The 20,742-nt window shown below is 39.3% G+C and overlaps 1 protein-coding gene across 8 annotated transcripts in view; it reads left to right on the top strand.

Annotated features, from left to right (window-relative positions):
• DICER1 (dicer 1, ribonuclease III) overlaps window positions 1–20,742 on the top strand; it is a 67,531-nt gene that overhangs the window by 37,846 nt on the left and 8,943 nt on the right. For all 8 annotated transcript variants that reach the window (XM_059914931.1, XM_059914927.1, XM_059914929.1 and 5 more), the window contains 14 exons: window positions 342–584; window positions 1,156–1,310; window positions 3,924–4,056; window positions 5,057–5,132; window positions 6,145–6,284; window positions 7,996–8,175; window positions 8,403–8,616; window positions 8,817–8,970; window positions 9,957–10,139; window positions 10,418–10,523; window positions 10,961–11,136; window positions 12,130–12,910; window positions 15,717–15,872; window positions 18,879–19,767. In XM_059914931.1, coding sequence (XP_059770914.1) covers window positions 342–584; window positions 1,156–1,310; window positions 3,924–4,056; window positions 5,057–5,132; window positions 6,145–6,284; window positions 7,996–8,175; window positions 8,403–8,616; window positions 8,817–8,970; window positions 9,957–10,139; window positions 10,418–10,523; window positions 10,961–11,136; window positions 12,130–12,910; window positions 15,717–15,872; window positions 18,879–19,767 — 3,586 coding nt within the window. The remainder of the gene's footprint in view (window positions 1–341; window positions 585–1,155; window positions 1,311–3,923; window positions 4,057–5,056; window positions 5,133–6,144; window positions 6,285–7,995; window positions 8,176–8,402; window positions 8,617–8,816; window positions 8,971–9,956; window positions 10,140–10,417; window positions 10,524–10,960; window positions 11,137–12,129; window positions 12,911–15,716; window positions 15,873–18,878; window positions 19,768–20,742) is intronic.

The raw sequence follows: 20,742 nt of genomic DNA, 5'->3' as shown, positions 1-20,742 counted from the left end.
CCCATTACGGAGGCTCAGAATAGCAACGGGACTCCAGAAGTGGATTCGTTTGGTCACTTTGGTTATTAAAGAACCCAGCGCCTTCATCTTGAAGGCTGTGATTTGTCCGTGGATGCTTCTGTAAAATAGAAAGGCACTTTGATTTTTCAAGTCATATTCAGTTGAAAATGTCACGTGTTCATGCATCTCGAGTTTTGTGTGATTGTTGTCATCATCTTTAGCCTGGCCTGGATTACGCGTGCTCAAAGTATTGTCAGAAATGACAGTTGTCCCTTAATTTTACTACATTGTTTTCTTTGGAAAATTTCTTAGAATTGCTATCCTTGGTGGATTTTTTTCAGGTACTTAGGAAATTTCGAGCACATGAAACCAACCTGCTTATTGCAACAAGTATCGTGGAGGAGGGTGTTGACATACCGAAATGCAACTTGGTGGTTCGTTTTGATCTGCCCACAGAGTATCGATCCTATGTTCAATCTAAGGGAAGAGCCAGGGCACCGATCTCTAATTATGTAATGTTAGCAGATACAGACAAAATAAAAAGTTTTGAAGAAGACCTTAAAACATACAAAGCTATTGAAAAGGTAAGATTCATGTATTATCTTTAAGTTGTATTTATGTGTATAGAAATAGTTTTATCTTCAGAGAATAGTCTCAACAGAGGTGTGCAGTGTGTACACTATTAGAAAGTTGAGAGTAATTACACAGAGCCAGCAGTATTTTACAATAAAATAGCAGTGAAAATGGTCATATGGATTATTGGGAAAGAAGACCTGGAAAGTGTACTGTTTATGTGGACAGTGTAGTCACAGTTGATTGTTTGAGATGCAGAGTGATTTGAGAGTGATGACATAGCCCCTATACTCATGAAAGACTGGGGATCACTTGTGTGTGTGTGTGCGTGTGTGTGTGTAGGTAGGTAGGTAGGTACAGTGCCTTTTAAGCCTTGTTACCTGTATGGGGAACTTCTCCACATGATTGGAGCTGGAAAGGATTAATTAGGAGAAATTTTCAGCAGCAGGCAACTATGGAGTATTGAAGTGTATTTAGGAGAGATGTTTCATGTCAAGAGAGCTTTTTCTGTAGGTACAGAGGCAGACAACTAATGGCAGAAAAAGCATTTGTTCTCATAAATTCTGTTTTTAAAATGTTCAGATCTTGAGAAACAAATGTTCCAAGTCAGTTGATAGCGGTGAGACTGACATTGAGCCTGTTGTGGATGATGATGATGTTTTCCCACCATACGTGTTGAGGCCCGATGATGGTGGTCCACGAGTCACAATCAACACGGCCATTGGACACATCAATAGGTATGGCATCAAATCACTTGCATGGAAAGCCTGTGAGAATTGCGAGATTTAAGTCTAAACCTATGAGTATTGTGTTGTTTACCTTTTGCAAACAATCACCAGTCTTTCTACTTATGGCTTGTGATACTTTGATGAGAGAAGGAAAAGAAGTTGCTTTTTTTTGTTCATTGTTCTTTTTTGTCAGAAGGCAAAACCAGTATTGCGTAGTAATAAATGTTTAGTTCTCATTGGCAAGGCTGACATAATGAAGGCATGCGTATTTTAATTAGATTGAAATTAATTTTGCAACACTCACTCTTTTATAGATCTTGAAACTTGTTTTGTGTCATGAATGTTGGTGGATGTTGAATTTTCCATTAGCGGTCATGGAAGATTATGATAAATTAACTTTTTTTTTTTTTTTTTTTTTTTTTCGGAGTATGTTCTGTTTTACTTTGTCCTGAGTCGGTGGTAACATTTCTAAGAACTAAGAACAGCAGATATATAGCTAGATTATGTATCAGGATAAATTTTGTGCAGAGGCAAAATAAAGGAACAGAAAACATAAGATTTTCTTTTTAACTTTTTATTTTGAAACAATTTTAGACTTTAAAATATTGCAAGAGTACTACAAAGAACTCACATATACCCTTCACCCAGAGAGACCCATTCAAGTTTCACGAGAATGTTCTTGGAGTGAAAGGGTCCAGTCCAGGATCGTGGGTTGTACCCATTTTCCTCATCTCTCTGGTCTCCTTCAACCTGGAACCATTCTTCAGTCTTTCCTTGACTTTAATGACCTTGCAACTTTGGAAGATGACAGGCCAGTCATTTCTCAATTTGGATTTATTTGATATTTTCTCATGATTAGACCCAGGTTATTTGTTTTTGGCCAGCATATCATGGAAGTGATGCTGCGTTCCTTTCATTCTCTCTAACGGGGTCACTCAGTGTTTATTTGTCCCCTTATTATGGTGGTGAGTTTGATCACTCACGTAAGGTCTGCCAGCTTTCTCTACTGTAAAGTTGCCTTTTTCCCCTTTATAATTAGTGACTATTTCATGGGGAGATATTTTGAGATTATATGAAATTTATTCCTCTTCCCAGTTTCACCCATCAGTGTACGTACTCAATTGATATTTCTTGCCTGAATTGATTATTTCTGTGATGTCTGCAAATTGGTGATTTTCCGATTGCATTATTCTTTCTGTATTTATTAGTTGTCGTTTTACTGTGAGGAAGAGCTTTCTCTTCTCTCCGTTTATTTGTTCCTTTTATTTTTTTTATCCAATGTGAACTAATGGGCTCCTGTTTTATTCAGTCATTTATAGTCTTTTACTATCATTTATTTTGTTGTTAAAATTGTGTAAAATTTGGCTGGTGGGGGCCCCTTCATTCTAGCTTCTATGTCTTTTTAACATGTCACCATTATTCTTTGACCATTTCTGTATTTTATGGCAACTAAGATGTTCTAGACTCATAATTTCCCTGCCCCAGCCTAGATATTGGCTATTTCTCCAAAAGGTCCTGGTTCCTTTTAGTGGAGAATGAGTTGTGTTTAGAAACCAAGATCTGCACACTAGGTGTGTTCATTGCCTCTGGAGTATTACTGCTACCAGGCTGTTTAGTAGATGGAGCTAGAAAATGTTTATACCTATTCACATACACGTTTATATTTATATAAACATTTATATAAATACACGTTTGTAGTTATTTCTGTATCTGACTACATGTCTGTTGTTAACTCCATTTTTTAGTAGGACACCAGAGGGTTTATTCCAGCTTCCCTTTTTTCCATCTTTGTTCCTGGCTTTTTTAATAGTGAGGAATCTAATTCCCATTGTCCTCAAAATAATTACTTGACTGTTCAGTCTCCCTGTATGTGGCAGTCTGCAGGGCTGCCACCATGTTTAGGTGCCCTCATTGCGCAGGTCCTGACCTTGCAGGGTTGCTGCCCATTCCACTGCCCTCCTTGCATGCGTCCTGGCCCCTGCTGGGTTGGCTTCCTGTCCCAGCGCCCTCCTGACCTGGGCCCCGGCTCCCTCCCTCGAGGCTGGCTGCTTGCCCTGCTTGCAGTGCTCTCCTTGTGCTGCTGCTGGGTGGTCGTCCTGTTCTGCTGCCCTCCTTTGTGTGAACACTGGCCCGCTTCTGATGCCTTCCTTGCGTAGACCCCAGTAGTTGTTGGCAAATGTAAGATCATTAAGGAACAAACACTGGCAATTTATTCCCCTAACGGATTCTGAACAATACTTCCTGCACAGTCCAGTCATAGCACTAGACGTATATGGCTATTTATATTCAAATTTCAATTTTAATGAAAATTAAATAAAGTAAAAGATTTAGTTCCTTAGCTGCCCTTGCCACATTGCACGTGCTCAGTGGCCTCCCTGTCAGACAGCACAGATACAGAAAGAACATCATTGCAGAACGTTCCATTATGTATGTAAATGTACTACTGTTCCATCTTATTGAAAGTTTGAAGCAGTGAAGCTCAGACTCCACATATAAATACCAATCCAGTAGAGGGGAAGAGGGGCATAAAAAAATCAAACTTTAGAATGTGAATATCAGTAAAAATTCTTTCCTCTGTTTCTCAGTTGTAGACTCAGCATCAGAATTTCTTTTTCTTCACAGATACTGTGCTAGATTACCAAGTGATCCGTTTACTCACCTGGCTCCTAAATGTAGAACCCGAGAGTTGCCTGATGGTACATTTTATTCAACTCTTTATCTGCCAATTAACTCACCTCTTCGAGCCTCCATTGTTGTAAGTTTAGAAAAAGAAATGATTGTGCCTTAAAATATGTCATTAATGGATTTGTTTTCAGCTTCTCTAAGGCTATGCAAGTTACAGGTAAATTTGGCTTTAAATCTACTTTAAAAAGTAAATTTGTAAATCTCTTTTGTAGTCAACTATATGTTCAAATCTTCAATAGACTGTATAATTCGTAGACTCCCAGAATTAGATTAGATGACCTCTGAAGTTTCCTCTGTAAGATCTTACTACTGTGAACATTTCTGGCAGAATCATTCAGCTGTGGCTTAGATACTTACAGTGACACAGAATTCATTAAATGCAGTTGGGTTGCTCTAGTTATTTCGTTGTTGACTTGAAAATCAGCCTTTGTGTAACTGCTATCCTTAGTCTCAATATGGATATATGAAATTCTTACTAAAATTTAAATTCATCAAAATTGTAAAATCTTAGTTATAAGTATGTAGGTTTTACTGGGCAGGCTTTTTTTTTTTTTAATTATTTATTTTTGGCTGCGTTGGGTCTTCGTTGCTGCGCACGGGCTTTCTCTAGTTGCGGCAAGCGGGGGCTTCTCTTGTTGCAGGGCACGGGCTCTAGGCGCATGGGCTTCAGTAGTTGTGGCACACAGGCTCAGAAGTTGTGGCTCGCAGGCTGTAGAGCACAGGCTCAATAGTTGTGGCGCACAGGCTCAATAGTTGTGGCGCACGGGCTTAGTTGCTCCGTGGCATGTGGGATCTTCCTGGCCCAGGACTCGAACCCGTGGCCCCTGCATTGGCAGGCAGATTCTTAACCACTGCGCCACTGGGAAGCCCTGGGCTGGATTTTTAAAGATGGCTCTTCAAATATGGAGATTAGGATTTTTTAAAACTTGCTGACGTTTTTCAAAATGAAACTTTGTTCTGGTAAATTTCAACTTTAAAGATTTGGCGGTAGAGGTTTCATATATGTTTTACGCACTAATGATAATACAGCTTCATGCATATATAATGGGCACATTTTTTGTTACTTTCAGGGTCCCCCAATGAGCTGTATACGATTGGCTGAAAGAGTCGTAGCTCTCATTTGCTGTGAAAAACTGCACAAAATTGGTAAGAGTGTTTGAAGGGCACATGTAAATAAAAATAAAGTTAAAAACACTGTAAAACAAAAGCACATCAAGGGCTTTATAGGTGCCTAAGGATTTTGCGGGCTGTGAACTTGTTGCTCTTGGTGTGCTTTGGTGAAGATAGATGTAAGTATGATGTAACTGAAGATCTTGTGTAAGATGGAGGAGCTCTGTTTCCCACAGCTTAACAGCTACAATTTATTTGCTCCCATTTCCTGACCTCTTTTAAATATATAAATACATAAAGGTCTTCTAGTAACTGTTGAATCATGAACATTTGTGTTTTGTGTTTTAATGTATTGGTCTCTCAAATTAGTCTATGTTAGTGTACAAATTAAAACGTTTTTTTTTAATGGGAAGACTTGTTTTCCAGTGGTGTTTGTAAAGGGATGACATGTGCTATTTTCCTGTTCATGTTTTTATTTTTTAATCTTAGAACAGAATTTATAATCCTGATCATATTGAATATACAAATGTCAAAATAGACTTGGCTTTAAGTATCACATCTGATTACTTTTGTATTTTTTTGAACATTTTAAAATTATTTATTTATTTATTTATTTATTTATTTATTTATTTATTTATTTATTTCTGGCTGTGTTGGGTCTTCGTTTCTGTGCGAGGGCTTTCTCTAGTTGTGGCAAGTGGGGGCCACTCTTCATCGCAGTGCACGGACCTCTCATTATCGCGGCCTCTCTTGTTGCGGAGCACAGGCTCCAGACACGCAGGCTCAGTAGCTGTGGCTCACGGGCCTAGTTGCTCCGCGGCATGTGGGATCTTCCCAGACCAGGGCTCGAACCCGTGTCCCCTGCATTGGCAGGCAGACTCTCAACCACTGCGCCACCAGGGAAGCCCTTGTATTTTTAAAAGCACAGATGCTTTAGTTTTCATGACTTTTCCAGTTGCTTCCTAACATAGTGCTGTTCTGGATTGTTCACTGATGAGTTAGAGAGGCAAAATCAGGATTGTTTGTTAATTCTCTTTAAATTTCTTAGGCGAACTGGATGACCATTTGATGCCAGTTGGGAAAGAGACTGTTAAATACGAAGAAGAGCTTGATTTACATGATGAAGAAGAGACAAGTGTTCCAGGAAGACCAGGCTCCACAAAACGAAGACAGTGCTACCCAAAAGCAGTTAGTATTGGTTAGAACCGAGTAAAAATCTAGCCTTTCTGACTTTATTTCTTGCTATATCAAGTCCAGATTCCTTTGCTTGGCTTCCCAAAACCCTTGTAATTTAGCCCACTCTGTGGATCTCAGCTCGTTTCCCTCCCTCGTTCACAGCTTCTCTCAGATCAGCCCCTTCGCTGTGATGTGTACACTGTGTACTCTTTCTCATTTCAGACATTGCTTTTGCTTTTCTTCTCAAAAGGATTCCTGGACTCATCTATCAGATTCTATCCAGAGTGCGTTAATTTCATTTAAAGAGACGTTCTTTGTTTCATTCACTTTAGTGTCAAGGTTCTTGCTTTACCGTATGTTTGGAGCTAAAACATAGAGGGTGTGTATGATAAAACAGGCAAGTGCCCGTCCAGATGAGGTGCACACCAGCAGGTGCAAGCACAGTTACTTGTCGGGAGTTAGGATGTGGCTTGACTGGAGTTAAAATGAGTTTTTTCAACATATTGTGTCTAGCGGGATCTGTGGCGTAGTTCTAGCTGTAACCATGCTGGGCTGAAGTACTTACTTAAAAACTATTTGTCAATATTTTTACCTTATAAAAACCCCAAACAGAAGCAAAAATTTGCTGTATACTTTCATCTTGGCCTAAATGTATGATTTTTTTGTTTTATTTTTGCAGTTTTATTGAGTTTTTACTTTTTTAAAAAGTTTGCACCCAGCTAAGCGTTTTCAAGATTCAAAATCATGTCAGTTTTTCAAAAATCATGAATTAAGTTATCCGATTTTCTGAAATGCTTATTTCCTCATATCCAATTTTCCTGCTCTAACATTTATCCTAGAGATTACTGGACGAGTTTCATATGACAAATGTTATCACTAATAAGTGTTTTGAGAAGCATAGTACTGCTTTGTATCCTGTTTAATTAATAGGTGCATTCTGTATTATCTGATATTCTATTAACTATAACTATCCCATAGCCAGCATTTCTGTACCTTTTAACTGTGGACATAATTATTTATGTTATTGAGCCTCAGAAACTGCAAGACTATTGGGTGAGGTTGTATGAATATTGAAAGTTTAGAAGCAATCTTAGTTTAAGTCATGGTTTACTCCTTCAATGAGATGGCCATTAAAAATGATACTGATTTGTATTGACCCTGAAAGATGTTCTCATTGTAGTAACTGGAGATAAAAATCTGGTTATGATACAGTCTTTGTTTTGTGGTTCCATTTGTAATGAAAAATACATATGTGTATATGTTTATATACGTTTATTCTGGAATGTATACATTTATTCCAGAAAAAATCTGGAAGATGATACAGTATATCACGGTGTTAATAAAGGTTATCTTTGAGTTTCAGGATTACATGGGATTTAAAAAATTTGGCTACCTTTATTTTCTGGTATTCTACAAGCTAGTAAAGACTAAGAAACCCAAGAAAGAAAAGAGTTTGTTCTCTAGTCAAAAGAAACAGATCAAATGCACAGTATTGTGTTGAAAGGCCCTACAGTGTTTGATGGTTTTATATACTTTTGCAGACCCAGAAGTGCCGACTTTCCAGTGAGGTTAAGAAATTAGGAGGTCTCCTGCCTTGGATATTTTCTCAGTTTTCTCTCATCAGCTTTTAGTAAAGCCAGGAATAAATTTGTTATCTTGCCAACATCTGGAAAAGAGGTTAATACACTTGAACTTGATGCTTAATTTTTCTTTCCAATCCCAGATTCCAGAATGTTTGAGGGATAGCTACCCCAAGCCCGATCAGCCTTGTTACCTGTATGTGATAGGAATGGTTCTAACGACACCTTTACCTGATGAACTCAACTTTAGAAGGCGGAAGCTTTATCCCCCTGAGGATACCACAAGATGCTTTGGAATACTGACAGCCAAACCCATACCTCAGGTAGACATTTCATAATGACTGTTTATGTTGAACTGTCTTGTTCTTTTTTAAAAAAGGAAAAGCTACTTTAACTATCTTTTGTTACCACAGAATGTTTAATATTTTAAAATTAAGGTATCTCTTCTGTTCCCCTGATACAAAGCACCATTCCTTTTCTGAAGTTAAATGTTTGTAATGGACTGAAACATTTGCTAACCTTGGAGGTGCATTATTTTTCTTTTGTTAAGATTCCACACTTTCCTGTGTACACACGCTCTGGAGAGGTTACCATATCTATTGAGTTGAAGAAGTCTGGTTTCACGTTATCTCTACAAATGCTTGAGTTGATTACAAGACTTCACCAGTATATATTCTCACATATTCTTCGGCTTGAAAAACCTGCACTAGAATTTAAACCCACAGACGCTGACTCAGCATACTGTGTTCTACCTCTTAATGTTGGTAAGGACCCAGACTCTAAAGTGTTTCTGTATACTAGCTAAAAAATGAAACTGTTGCTTAACAATGAGCTTATTGTATATACTACAGAAATATCTTTGATAACTCTGAATTAGACACATATAATGAATATACAGCTTGAGTAAAGATCTTACCTGTATTGTTGTATTTTAACAAGCTAAAGGGTCTTTTTCTTCCCTAAGTTAATGACTCCAGCACTTTGGACATTGACTTTAAATTCATGGAAGATATCGAGAAATCTGAAGCTCGCATAGGCATTCCCAGTACAAAGTATTCAAAAGAAACTCCCTTTGTTTTTAAATTAGAAGATTACCAAGATGCAGTTATCATTCCAAGGTAAGATTTTAAGTGGAAGGCTAAGTGGTGGTGATACTTCGTTTCAGAAGATTCCCTTGTTCATATGGGGAACGTAAGTGACCTGTGACTTTGGCACTGATATTACTAATAGAAAATATAGGTATCTCTTCATGGTGGACCTGTTCTCTCCAGTTTACTTACTTAAAAAACAAAACCTAAAACACTGTTGATGAAGGGATTTTACTTTGTGAAGGTCAGATCATCTGAATGATGTTGATAGGCTTTCTTCTTAAAACCTCCATCCTTTTAATCCCCAAAGTCTTAAAGAATTTGGGTGTAAATAATAGTTTATTAGAATTGTTAAAAGGCATAGTGTTATTAAGTGCAGTGAAAACAGTAAATTACTATGCTTTGTTTCTTATTTTGTAAAAATTTAGGGGATGGAGTTTTTGAGCAATAAAATTAAACATTGCACTTTTTAAAGAATTAAAGTACTGGCTGCAATTCAGTCTTTGGTTTTTGTTTTTGTTTTCTTTTTTCTTTGTGTACTTCAAAGCCATATTTTAAATGTTAGCTAACACCAACCTATCAATATCATAAATGGCACAATAGTACATTTTATGTGGCAAGTGTCTTTCATGTTTAGCGTTAGTAATATACAAAGTATTTACTTGGTTGTTTGGATATTGAAACTTTTCTATACTATTTATACTGATGAAATTAAGAGATATTTAAAGGTGCCATTTAGCTTTCATGTGTTATCAAAGTATAGATATTTAGCACAAAGACAGTAGTAAAATAGGGGAAAATGGGGAGTCAGTTTTTACTTGATATAAATATAGTTCTTCTCGTCTTAAATCCACTTGAAATGTATTATTTAGAATTGAAGTTTCATTAATGTTACTTATTTTTAACCTTTTTGAACTCTTTAAAATCAAATAATTTGCATTTCCATATTAAAAGCAGTTGTGTTTTGAGAATAGTTGATTTAAGCCAGAAAGTCACTGATTGTTTTTCTTTTTTAGATACCGCAATTTTGATCAGCCTCATCGATTTTATGTAGCTGATGTGTACACTGATCTTACCCCCCTGAGTAAATTTCCTTCCCCTGAATATGAAACTTTTGCAGAATATTATAAAACAAAGTATAACCTTGACCTGACCAATCTCAACCAGCCGCTGCTGGATGTGGACCACACATCTTCAAGGTAAAGGAGCTCTAGAAATGACATTTTGATTTTGCTTGTGGCATTATTTCCAGAGGTCAGTAGGCAGGTGTGGAGGTTCACAGTCCGTGCAGCCCACCTGTATGTGGGCTGTGAACTCAGGAGGTCCTTTGCACACAGAGTTGCCCAGAGTGTGGCCCAGTGGTCTGCAGTTGAAATGAGCTCTTCAGGTGACTTGTAGGCACACTGAAGTTTTAGAACCACTGTGAGATTGTACTTGTTTTTGTCTGTTTGATAAAATTATTTTGAAATTTTTATAGACTGAATCTTTTGACACCTCGCCATTTGAATCAGAAGGGGAAGGCTCTTCCTCTGAGCAGTGCTGAAAAGAGGAAAGCCAAGTGGGAAAGTCTGCAGAATAAACAGGTAGTGAGTTAATTGCTACTAGCATAACTTAATGTTTTGAAAGATAAGTTTGAATTTTATTTTATCAAGTGAATTGAGTGATTCGTGAGGTTTTTGGAAGTTGCCCAGCCCTTACGTTTTGTTTGGCTTTAATTAATATGATGTACTGACTTCCATTTGAATGTCTTTTTGGTAAGTGTGAGAGGTTTGGCTTTTATACTTGATCCACTGATAGCAATTATATCATGAAATTATCCATGTAAATCCTAGGATAAATCCCATTTTCCTTAAAGGATTATTTTAAAAAATATTTTTTAGATTTTTTGCTACTGTTTATGATTTTTGTCTTTCTTCATTAGTGAAATTGGTCTTAAGTTTTATTTTTTCTTCTCTTGTGTGTTTGCTTTCTATTTGTCTATCCACAATTTATATTTATCCACATTTTTGCTTACTCAAAGATACTGGTTCCAGAACTTTGTGCTATACATCCAATTCCAGCATCACTGTGGAGAAAAGCGGTTTGTCTCCCCAGCATACTTTATCGCCTTCACTGCCTTTTGACCGCAGAGGAGCTAAGAGCGCAGACAGCCGGCGACGCTGGTGTGGGAGTGAGGTCCCTGCCCGCGGATTTTAGGTACGCCTGTGCTGTGGGCCAGGAAGAGCTCGGCTCCTGAGGTCCTGCTGGCAGAGGAGTGGAATTAAGTTCACATTTTAATTGTATGTAGAATAATTTTTAAAAGATTAGAAAGAAAACGTGGATGCCTATCTAATATGTGAAATAAATGCATCGTTTGACTCATAAGTGAAAATCTATACATTGGGTCAGTCAGTCTAACGTTCTTGGGAAGTTACAGCTGGAGAGGAGAGCCTGAGGTCAAAAACAGTCATTCCCCCTTCAGAGATGGCAGTTAAAGTGAAAATGAGAACAGTTGTTGCCCACTGCTGACATTTTAAGACGCTTCCTTTTTTGTGAAATCAAATGTACATGAAAGAGCAGTTGCCTCTGTGTGGTCTTTGTCTTCATTATTTTCTTCTCACCTATCAGGTCTCTGCATTCTAAAGAAATTATTGGTTTAATCACTCAAATTTATTTTGGTTATCCAGTTGGCAAGACCAAGATGGTTCAGGAAATGAGGAACTTAATAATAGCAATGATCACACCTACATTTATTGAGTACTTACTACAGCGTCAGACACTGGCTTAAATGCTGTAGCTCACGTCAGATGATTTCATTGTTAGGATCCTGTGGCGTAAGAGGTGTTAGTTCCTCTTCCAGGTGTGGAAGCTGAGGTACAGAGATGTGAAGTAAGTTGTCCCAGGTTACCCAGCTAGTTACCTGGCTGGCCTGGGGTCCCAGCCCTCGCAGTCGGTGGCTCTAGGTCCCGTAGGCTGGCCCCAGGCTTCATGAGCTAAGCCCCACACTGTGCAGAGACCCATGTCCCACTTGATGGTTACACTGTGCAGAGTTCCAGTTGTGTTGATTCCTGCCTTGGAAACTTACTTATCTTCTAAGGTAGGAATATATTTATAGGGATCTTCATTTATTTAACTTTTACTCAAATTGTTCTTGCTCTAAGCCTAGCCTTTTTGAAGGATCTGATGAAAAGTTATCAAAATGTCTTTCAGATACCCCAACTTAGACTTCGGGTGGAAAAAATCTATTGATAGCAAATCTTTCATCTCAGTTGCTAACTCCTCTTCAGCTGAAAATGAGAATTACTGTAAGCACAGCACAATTGTCGTCCCTGAAAATGCTGCACATCAAGGTGCTAATAGAACCTCCTGTCTAGAAAATCATGACCAAATGTCTGTGAACTGCAGAACGTTGTTCGAGTCACCTGGTAAGCTCCAAATTGAAGTTTCAGCAGATCTTACAGCAATTAATGGTCTTTCTTACAATAAAAATCTTGCCAATGGCAGTTACGATTTAGCTAACAGAGACTTTTGCCAAGGAAACCATCTGAATTACTACAAGCAGGAAATACCTGTACAACCAACTACCTCATATCCCATTCAGAATTTATACAATTATGAGAACCAGCCCAAGCCCAGCGATGAATGTACTCTACTGAGTAATAAATACCTTGATGGAAATGCTAACAAATCTACCTCAGATGGAAGTCCCGCGACGGCCGCCGTGCCTGGTACTACGGAGACTGGTACGGCGCTCACGGACAGGACGGCTTCTGAGCAGAGCCCTTCTCCCGGGTACTCCTCGAGAACGCTTGGCCCAAACCCTGGACTTATTCTTCAGGCTTTGACCCTTTCAAATGCTAGTGATGGATTTAACCTGGAGCGGCTCGAAATGCTTGGCGACTCCTTTCTAAAGCATGCCATCACCACGTATCTCTTTTGCACTTATCCCGATGCTCACGAGGGCCGCCTTTCCTATATGAGAAGCAAAAAGGTAAGAAAGCGTCCTTTGATTTTGAGCAGTTATATTATTCAGCGTGCATAAAAGTGGTTTCAAGCATCGGATAAATTTCAGAGGCGGAGGAAAGTGTTGCCGCAGGGATGGCCACACCCGACAGGGCAGCTGGAGCCTCCTGTGTACCCGCGTGGGAGTGACAGTAAATGTAGTGTGGAAGTAAGATTGAGGGAAGAAAGGTAACGAAGATAAATATTTAAATGATGATAAAAGAGGCGTCACAAGGCGCCATGCACCTGCTTGACAGGTAACACACAAAACTGCTAAGCGCTCAGAAGGAAGGAATATCACTTGTGATCAGGGGAGGCATGAACAGAAGAGGTGCGTTTGTAGTGTGTAAACAGGGAACATATGGCAGAGCATGTCAGGACTCGGTGAATAAACTGTGGAAAGATCCGAGAAAAGACTTAAGGAGGCGGGTGGGCTGAAGCTGTATTATGGAGGATCTTCAGTGCCAGGCTAAAGAGTCGGCACTGTTTTGAACGAGGTGCATGTTGAGGGTACTTCTTGTGTAAGGGACTATTAATATTAATAAAGCGGTAGTTTTAAATGGTCAGGCTGGAAGCAGAATGCGGCATGAGTTGAAAAGCAAAACCAAACCAAGCTGAGTGATCATTTGGGCCTTTGAAGAAGTCTAAGCTTAAGCAGAAAATGAGACAGATGTAGAGTCTGGCAGCAAGGAGAGCACTGAGGGGAGTGAGATTCAGAGGCAGTAAGCATTTTAGCTGACGCTTACGAGTGCTTACTCTAGCCAGACACTACCCTTGTCACCTTACATATATTAATTACCTAATTTAATTCTGTATACTTCTATTTATTTTATTTTTTTTTGTAATTGTGTATACTTTAATCATCCCCATTTTATAGCTGAGGATACTGAGGCAGGAGAGATTACCTGGTTCAGGTTAACATGGCAAGTACGTGGCACGGCCTAGACAGTCTGGCTTTAGAGACCTCCCTCTTGACCATTACACTGACCTCCCTCTGAAGTTCTCTGTGACACTAGGCACTGCACTGAGTGTTCTGCACACCTGCTCTCTCCAGTCTTCTCTACGTGCCCCTCAGTGGTAGATGACATGTCCCCATTTTGCAGTTGAGAAAACTCTTGCCTAGGGAGTTTCATTGGCTCGTGCGGGTCATCCAGCTGGTCTGGGATGGTCAGGAGCGTGGCTGAGGCCGGAGCGCATAGCCTTGCCCACTCTTCTCTGCTGCCTCCTGGTAGAGAGGGTGATGCAGTACTAACGGCCATGGCAGCTGGGGCGATGACGGGGCTGGTGCTGAGGAAGACAGAAGTATAGGAGTGAGAGTTGGGGTTAGCGTTTTTAGACCTCATGGACTAGGAAGTGGAATGTTCAGGTAGTTAAGAATTTAGGACTTAGATGCAGTCTGGGCAAACAGTCTTTGTAAGAGTGATAATTGAGAACGAATGAGATTTCCCAGGGGTGGTTGCAGGAAGAAAGTATCAGAGGCTGAGAATGAGTATAAAGTAACAGCGTACTCTTAGGTAAGAAAGAAATTATTTTTCCTTTTTGAAAGTTCATCCATTGTCTGCTCAGAAAGCTCTGACTCCTTACGTGCTGCAGAAATCGCTGTCACTCCCGCAGCACGGTGGTGAGGGCCCTTTCAGGGTGCCCCCCGCCCCCAAGTGTCCCGGCGGGGCTGGCGCCCCTGGCTGTCCTTCCCGGGACCCGCGCACACACCTGCTGTTGCCCCTTCCCCGCTGCTCGCCCCGTTTCTGCGGGCTGAGCTCGGCCTGCCCCACCCTGTGCCTCACATGGGCCCTTGCTGAGCTCTTTCTTCCTTTTCCATCCGGCGGACCATTTCTGCCGACTTCGAATGTGATTTCTGTCCCTTTCACGTCCCTGTCGCACTTGACCCTCTGGTTGGCATCTGTGATGCTGTGTTCCCGTGGTGTGGAAAGGGAAGCCAGCGTGTACTTAAGCCGTGCAGGCGGCGTGGGAAAGGGCTTCGGCCCAGAGTGAGCGTCACGGGGGGCTCCCGGCCCAGCCTGCGGGCTCCAGGGACCGCTCCTCTGTCTCGCTGCCCAGCAGCGCCTCTCCGACATGGGTGCTTGTTCAGGGGTATTGAGTTACGTGGAAAAAAGGCTCATGAAGTACTTAAATAAAAAGGAACCCAGTTTTTAGAAAATGAAAATGAGATTGACCGTTCTAGACCTTGGTTTCCAAGTAAAAATGAGATAGAAATATGGATTTGAGTAAATTAAGGAGGAGATGGAGGCCTTAGGAAAAACAGACTAGAGGGTAGACAGTAAAGCTGTTTTATTGATGACAGTAAACATGGAGTTTTTCTTTATTGCCTTTTGCTCTATTTTAAAATGGTTGAACAAAATATCTTGAAATGCCATCCAAAACTAAGGAATAATATTTGAGAAAGCGTTGCAGTCGAAATCATATTTATAGCTTAGGCCCTAGGAACATAAAATTATTTTAGCTCAGTTCAGTGCCAGTTTTCACTTTATAGCTAGAGTTTATGGTATTTCCTCCTTTTATTTCATTGAAAATATTGTGACATCTTGGACTTATGTGGATTTGTATTCTTTTCTATTTTGATAGTCCCAATTAACAATTTGAATTTTATATTATCAGATTACATGAGAATTTAACATTTCCTATCATGAAGAGGTAGAGAAACTATACAGTCTGAATAATTGATGACCAGTTATGGAATATGAAGAATATTTAGCTAAAAATTATGTTAATGCCTTATATGAATTTCAGCAGTGACTGTTGATGGATAAGTGTCTTATAAATTTTTTCTGCTAAAGGTCAGCAACTGTAATCTGTATCGGCTTGGAAAGAAGAAGGGGCTGCCCAGCCGCATGGTGGTGTCAATATTTGATCCCCCTGTGAATTGGCTTCCTCCTGGTTATGTAGTAAATCAAGACAAGAGTAACACAGAGAAATGGGAAAAAGATGAAATAGTAAGTTTTTGGTAACTGGATGGATTTATTTTTTGGTGAAGGGCAGAGTCTTGTTCTATTAATTTTTTGTTTCTTTTCCCTGGTGTGTTTATAATAGAGTAGAAATTCAATATATTGAATTAATTCCTTTAAACAGACGTCTTTTCATTGAATTTAGAACAGTGTTGTAATTTTGATAGAGAACAATTTCTGTGATCTTCCTTTTCCAAAGGCAAAAGGGTATCTGATGCTGTGACTCAAAAAAAAAAAAAAAAAAAAAAAAGCAAAGCTCTGTAACGTTTCACTTTAATATTACATATTACGATTTATTGTAGATCCTTAGCTCTGTTCAGTGAAATGACTTTTCAGTGACCTATGATCTCCAATCTGTATGTGAAATAATTTCAGTAAAATCTTGCTTTTGCAGCTCAGGGCTTTCTCAGGACTATTTCTCCTCTTGTGACCTTAAAAAAAAAAAATACATAAAGGTTGTAGTTTTCTGGAAATAGTTTAAATCTTGCCAATGACTTTAAGTCTCCAAACGTTAGCTGCAGCTGCTTCATTTTGTCCTGTCTCAGAGGCCACCAGAGGGCACCTTGGAGGGCCTTGCGAGCCGGAGAGCTGTGGAAGCAGTCTGTCCAGTGTGGTTGGCTGGGAGGCCATCTCGCAGGCAGTTTCATTTTTCAGACATTTATTTTGCATTAATGATAAACTGGCTTGTTGTTACTTCATTTCCAGGTAGCATGCTCTGTGACTCTATTTTGATTTTTACTTATTCATTGAGTATATTTTTAACTCATGCAGTATTCGACTTACTACAGAAATTGAACTTATCTGGAAAATCATTAGAATATTTTAATGCAAGTTGGGTTAGAAAAATTATTTATGTTATTAATTTAGAAGTAGGTAGAACCTTAGAGGAAGATGTGTAAGATTTTGAGAACTTTAGAGAAAATACTGCATTTCTATGAAAAACATTCCAGTAACACATATCCTGCCTTATAAGTCCTGTTTCATAATATCATTGTTGCTTTAAAAAAAAAATTTAGCATAAAGGTGATGTTAGCGTGTCCTTTTAATTTAAAAAAAATTTTTAATTTTAAGATACAAAGTTCTTATTTTCCTTAACATTTCAAATGACCTGGCACTTTGGTTCTTAGAATACATTAAATACTGTTTATATTTTCATTTAATAATTTCTACTTCTTGAAATGGACCATTATATGATATTGGAAAGCATATGCTAGATCCATTCCTATTCTACCTGCCTCGCTCCTCAGCAAATAGGTTTAAGTGAAAACTTTGCATACAAACGCTGAAGGTGGGAATAACTCAGGTGGAACGTGAACTTGAACTGTAAAAGGAGTTTCATGCTGGTGGTTTTGTTTTTTTGTTTGTTTGTGTTTGTTTTTCTTGGGGGTTTTTTTGTTTTTTGGAGAGGTTGAAGTGCTCTTGGAAACCATTTAGTGAGGTAGAATCCCACTATTTTGCAGATAAAAAAACCCCGAAACCCAAAGGCGTTAATGAACTTTGCCCAAAATCACACAGCTTATTTGTTGATAAAACCCAGCCCTTGCTGTGTGTTTTGCCAGTGTCTGGTTATGGTAGCATCTTACTAAAGATAGATAAGGATTTTTTAAAATTAAAAATATTATTTAGTCTTTTTTTTTTTTTTAATTGAAATCTGGCCTTTTTTTCTTAAGGACCAGATAGTCAAAAACATCTCACGTTACCTTGGGAAAATGTAATTTTTATTACGTAATAGTTCCTAGAGGTGTCCACCATTTTAGGTTTTTCTTTTGGTTTTCTTCCTTATTCTTGAAAAAAATTTGTAAACTTTTTAATTAAAATATACAGACAGATAGTTGTAGATATATGGATGGCTTGGCTCATTCCACTTATTTCTTTTCAGACAGATGCACTGTTTGTATCTCTTTTGAGTCTGGCTTAAAATGAGAATATTTGCAGTATTTAAAAAAATGGTTGACAAAGTTTGAAAACCTTTTTATCAGAATACTCTGCAAAGTTGTCACTATCGAAATTGAACCACACCCTCATTGAAGCACTCCCTCCCACCTTTCCCCCCCAAGTAAAGTCTTGTTTATTTATTTTTGTATTGCACAACAGAAGTTTGGTATCTTTCTAGCATTGCAAAAAAGTTACATCATTACTGAATCCTGGCCCATTATTAAGGTTGTCATTCACAAATAAGCTTTTGCCAAAGAAATTGGAATTAGCAAAGATCTTCTGACAGAAATTGGATTGTTGTGTTTCATGTTAGTCTAAATTGTCTTCTGTTTTTGTCAGTTATGCTATAATCTGTTCCCCTGATTACTCTAGCTCACCGGAAGGGAAAAGCATAATTTCTCAAATTCATAGCTTAGTTCATAGTGATCACTTTTAGTTTCCAAGCAAAGTAGTTTAGTTTTACATTGTAGCGAATGAGCTTTTAAGTGGAAATAGGGACCAAAACTTTATTATGAAACCCCACTGTCCATTTTTAATGTTATAAAGAAAATAATTTTATCTGTTTACATATTATTCTCTTATTTAATTGCAAAGATAATGCTTTTTCTACATCTGGAATTTAATTTTATTAATTTGAAAACCTTTTAAAAAACATTTTAGAACTTTGTCAGCCAACTTGAAGCTCTCTGTGATCAGCATATGAGAGCTTTCCTTGTGTCTCCTGCTACAGTTAGAATTCTTAGCTGAAGTTTTGCCTTGTGGAGGTTAATTTTAAACTTTATATCCATGTATAAAATCCTTGACTTAAAGCTTCATACTGGATAAAGGTCATTTTATAACTTAGAAAATGAACATTCAGAGAACGTGTTTTACTTTGTTTATATGATTAAATAACTTATTTTATGTTAATTGAAAACAAATGGCCATGATTTGAAAGTTGCCTTTTAGTATTTGTGGTTGTCATTTGAAATTATCCATAACCCTTGCTTTTATTGAGTCTCAAGCCCTTTTAAAAACAGCAGCTATGTCTCCCCTCCTTCCCCATTCTCCCTCTTTCAGACAAAAGACTGCATGTTGGCTAATGGCAAACTGGACGCGGACTTGGAGGAGGAGGAGGAGGAGGAGGAGGACCTGATGTGGAGGGCTCCAAAGGAGGACGCGGATGACGAAGATGACTTCCTGGAGTACGATCAGGAGCACATCCAGTTCATAGACAACATGCTGATGGGGTCAGGAGCCTTTGTAAAGAAGATCTCGCTTTCTGCTTTCTCAGCCACTGATTCTGCCTATGAATGGAAAATGCCCAAAAAGTCCTCCTTAGGTAGTATACCATTTTCATCAGATTTTGAGGATTTTGACTATAGCTCTTGGGATGCAATGTGCTATCTGGATCCTAGCAAAGCTGTTGAAGAGGATGACTTTGTGGTGGGGTTCTGGAATCCATCAGAAGAAAACTGTGGTGTTGACACAGGGAAACAGTCCATTTCTTACGACCTGCACACCGAGCAGTGCATTGCTGACAAAAGCATAGCCGACTGTGTGGAAGCCCTGCTGGGCTGCTATTTAACCAGCTGTGGCGAGAGGGCTGCTCAGCTTTTCCTCTGTTCGCTGGGGCTGAAGGTGCTCCCGGTAATTAAGAGGACTGATCGGGAAAAGGCCATGTGCCCGACCAGGGAGAATTTCACCAGCCAACAAAAGAACCTTTCAGGGAGCCGCGCTGCCGCCTCTGGAGCTGGCTCCCGCTCCTCTGTGTTGAAAGACTTGGAGTATGGCTGTTTGGAGATCCCACCGAGATGTATGTTTGATCACCCAGATGCAGATAGGACACTGAGTCACCTTATCTCGGGTTTTGAAAATTTCGAAAAGAAAATCAACTACAGATTCAAGAATAAGGCTTACCTACTACAGGCTTTTACACACGCCTCCTACCACTACAACACTATCACTGGTAAGGAGCCCCAGACCGAAGCTCACTGCTCTGAAAATGAGACCTTGTGTTAATTGGATTGTTCTGTAGAATGATGTAAAAAGAATAATCTATGCATGTACAGCCTTAGAGCTTAGTACGCATGGTGCGGGGAGGAAGCACAAGAAAGTGAAAGAAGCCTTTCTTTTTGGGAGCAGGCACTGTTCCTTAACTTTGACAGTTGGGAGCAGAGCTATCTTCGCTACTCGTGTCTCTGGCATTTTACATGCAGCACAATGAGGCAGATTCGGGCCTTAGTATTTTGCTGTGTTTTTGCCATTTTTTGCTACCCCCTTGTCCTTCTGATACCCGGTCACTGCTGCTTTTGGTTCTTGAATAATTTATTCGTATATTCTGGATGTCTTTCCACATCTTTTTATTGTTCTTCCTGAACAAAAAGGCCCCTCCCTTTAGGGTCTTTTAAAATCTAAAGATGAACCGATTAAAAGAAACTCTTTCACAGGAAGGTTTCATCGCTCTGACTCTGCTGTCACCTCCTGCTTTGCGCCGTGCTCCGTGTTTTTTCCCTCCTTTATTTAATAGGCTCCCAATCCATTCGATTAGAAGGGAGAATAGGCGCCTAAAACCAAAATCGGCTTCAGGTTTCGAAACAGCTAAAGTCTGTATTTTTTTTCTGTGTCAGAGTAATAAGCGCTTGAATTCAGAAAACCAAAGCCGAGTATAAAGTTTGTATAAGAAAAACAGTGTAGGTTAAGATGATCAGAAAAATGTAAAACCAGAAGTGAAAAACTATCTGACTCTGGACTAGAAAGACTGGTGAAACTAAAACCTGTTTTTCTTTGTGGAGAAGAAACGAGGCCTCCTCTTCTACCACGCTCTGCTGGCAGGGGCCCTGGGTTCTAGTCTGCCTCGGCCCCTGCTTCTGAGCTCATCGGCTGTGCGGGGGCAGCTCACTATCTCTGTTCCCGCCTCAGTTTCCACAGTTGAACGGCTTCT

The sequence above is a fragment of the Balaenoptera ricei genome, chromosome 2 (genome assembly GCF_028023285.1).
Source record: "Balaenoptera ricei isolate mBalRic1 chromosome 2, mBalRic1.hap2, whole genome shotgun sequence".
Taxonomy (NCBI): domain Eukaryota; kingdom Metazoa; phylum Chordata; class Mammalia; order Artiodactyla; family Balaenopteridae; genus Balaenoptera; species Balaenoptera ricei.
The sequence above is the reverse complement of the archived record's forward strand: the minus strand, read 5'-3'. Positions and strand labels throughout refer to the sequence as shown.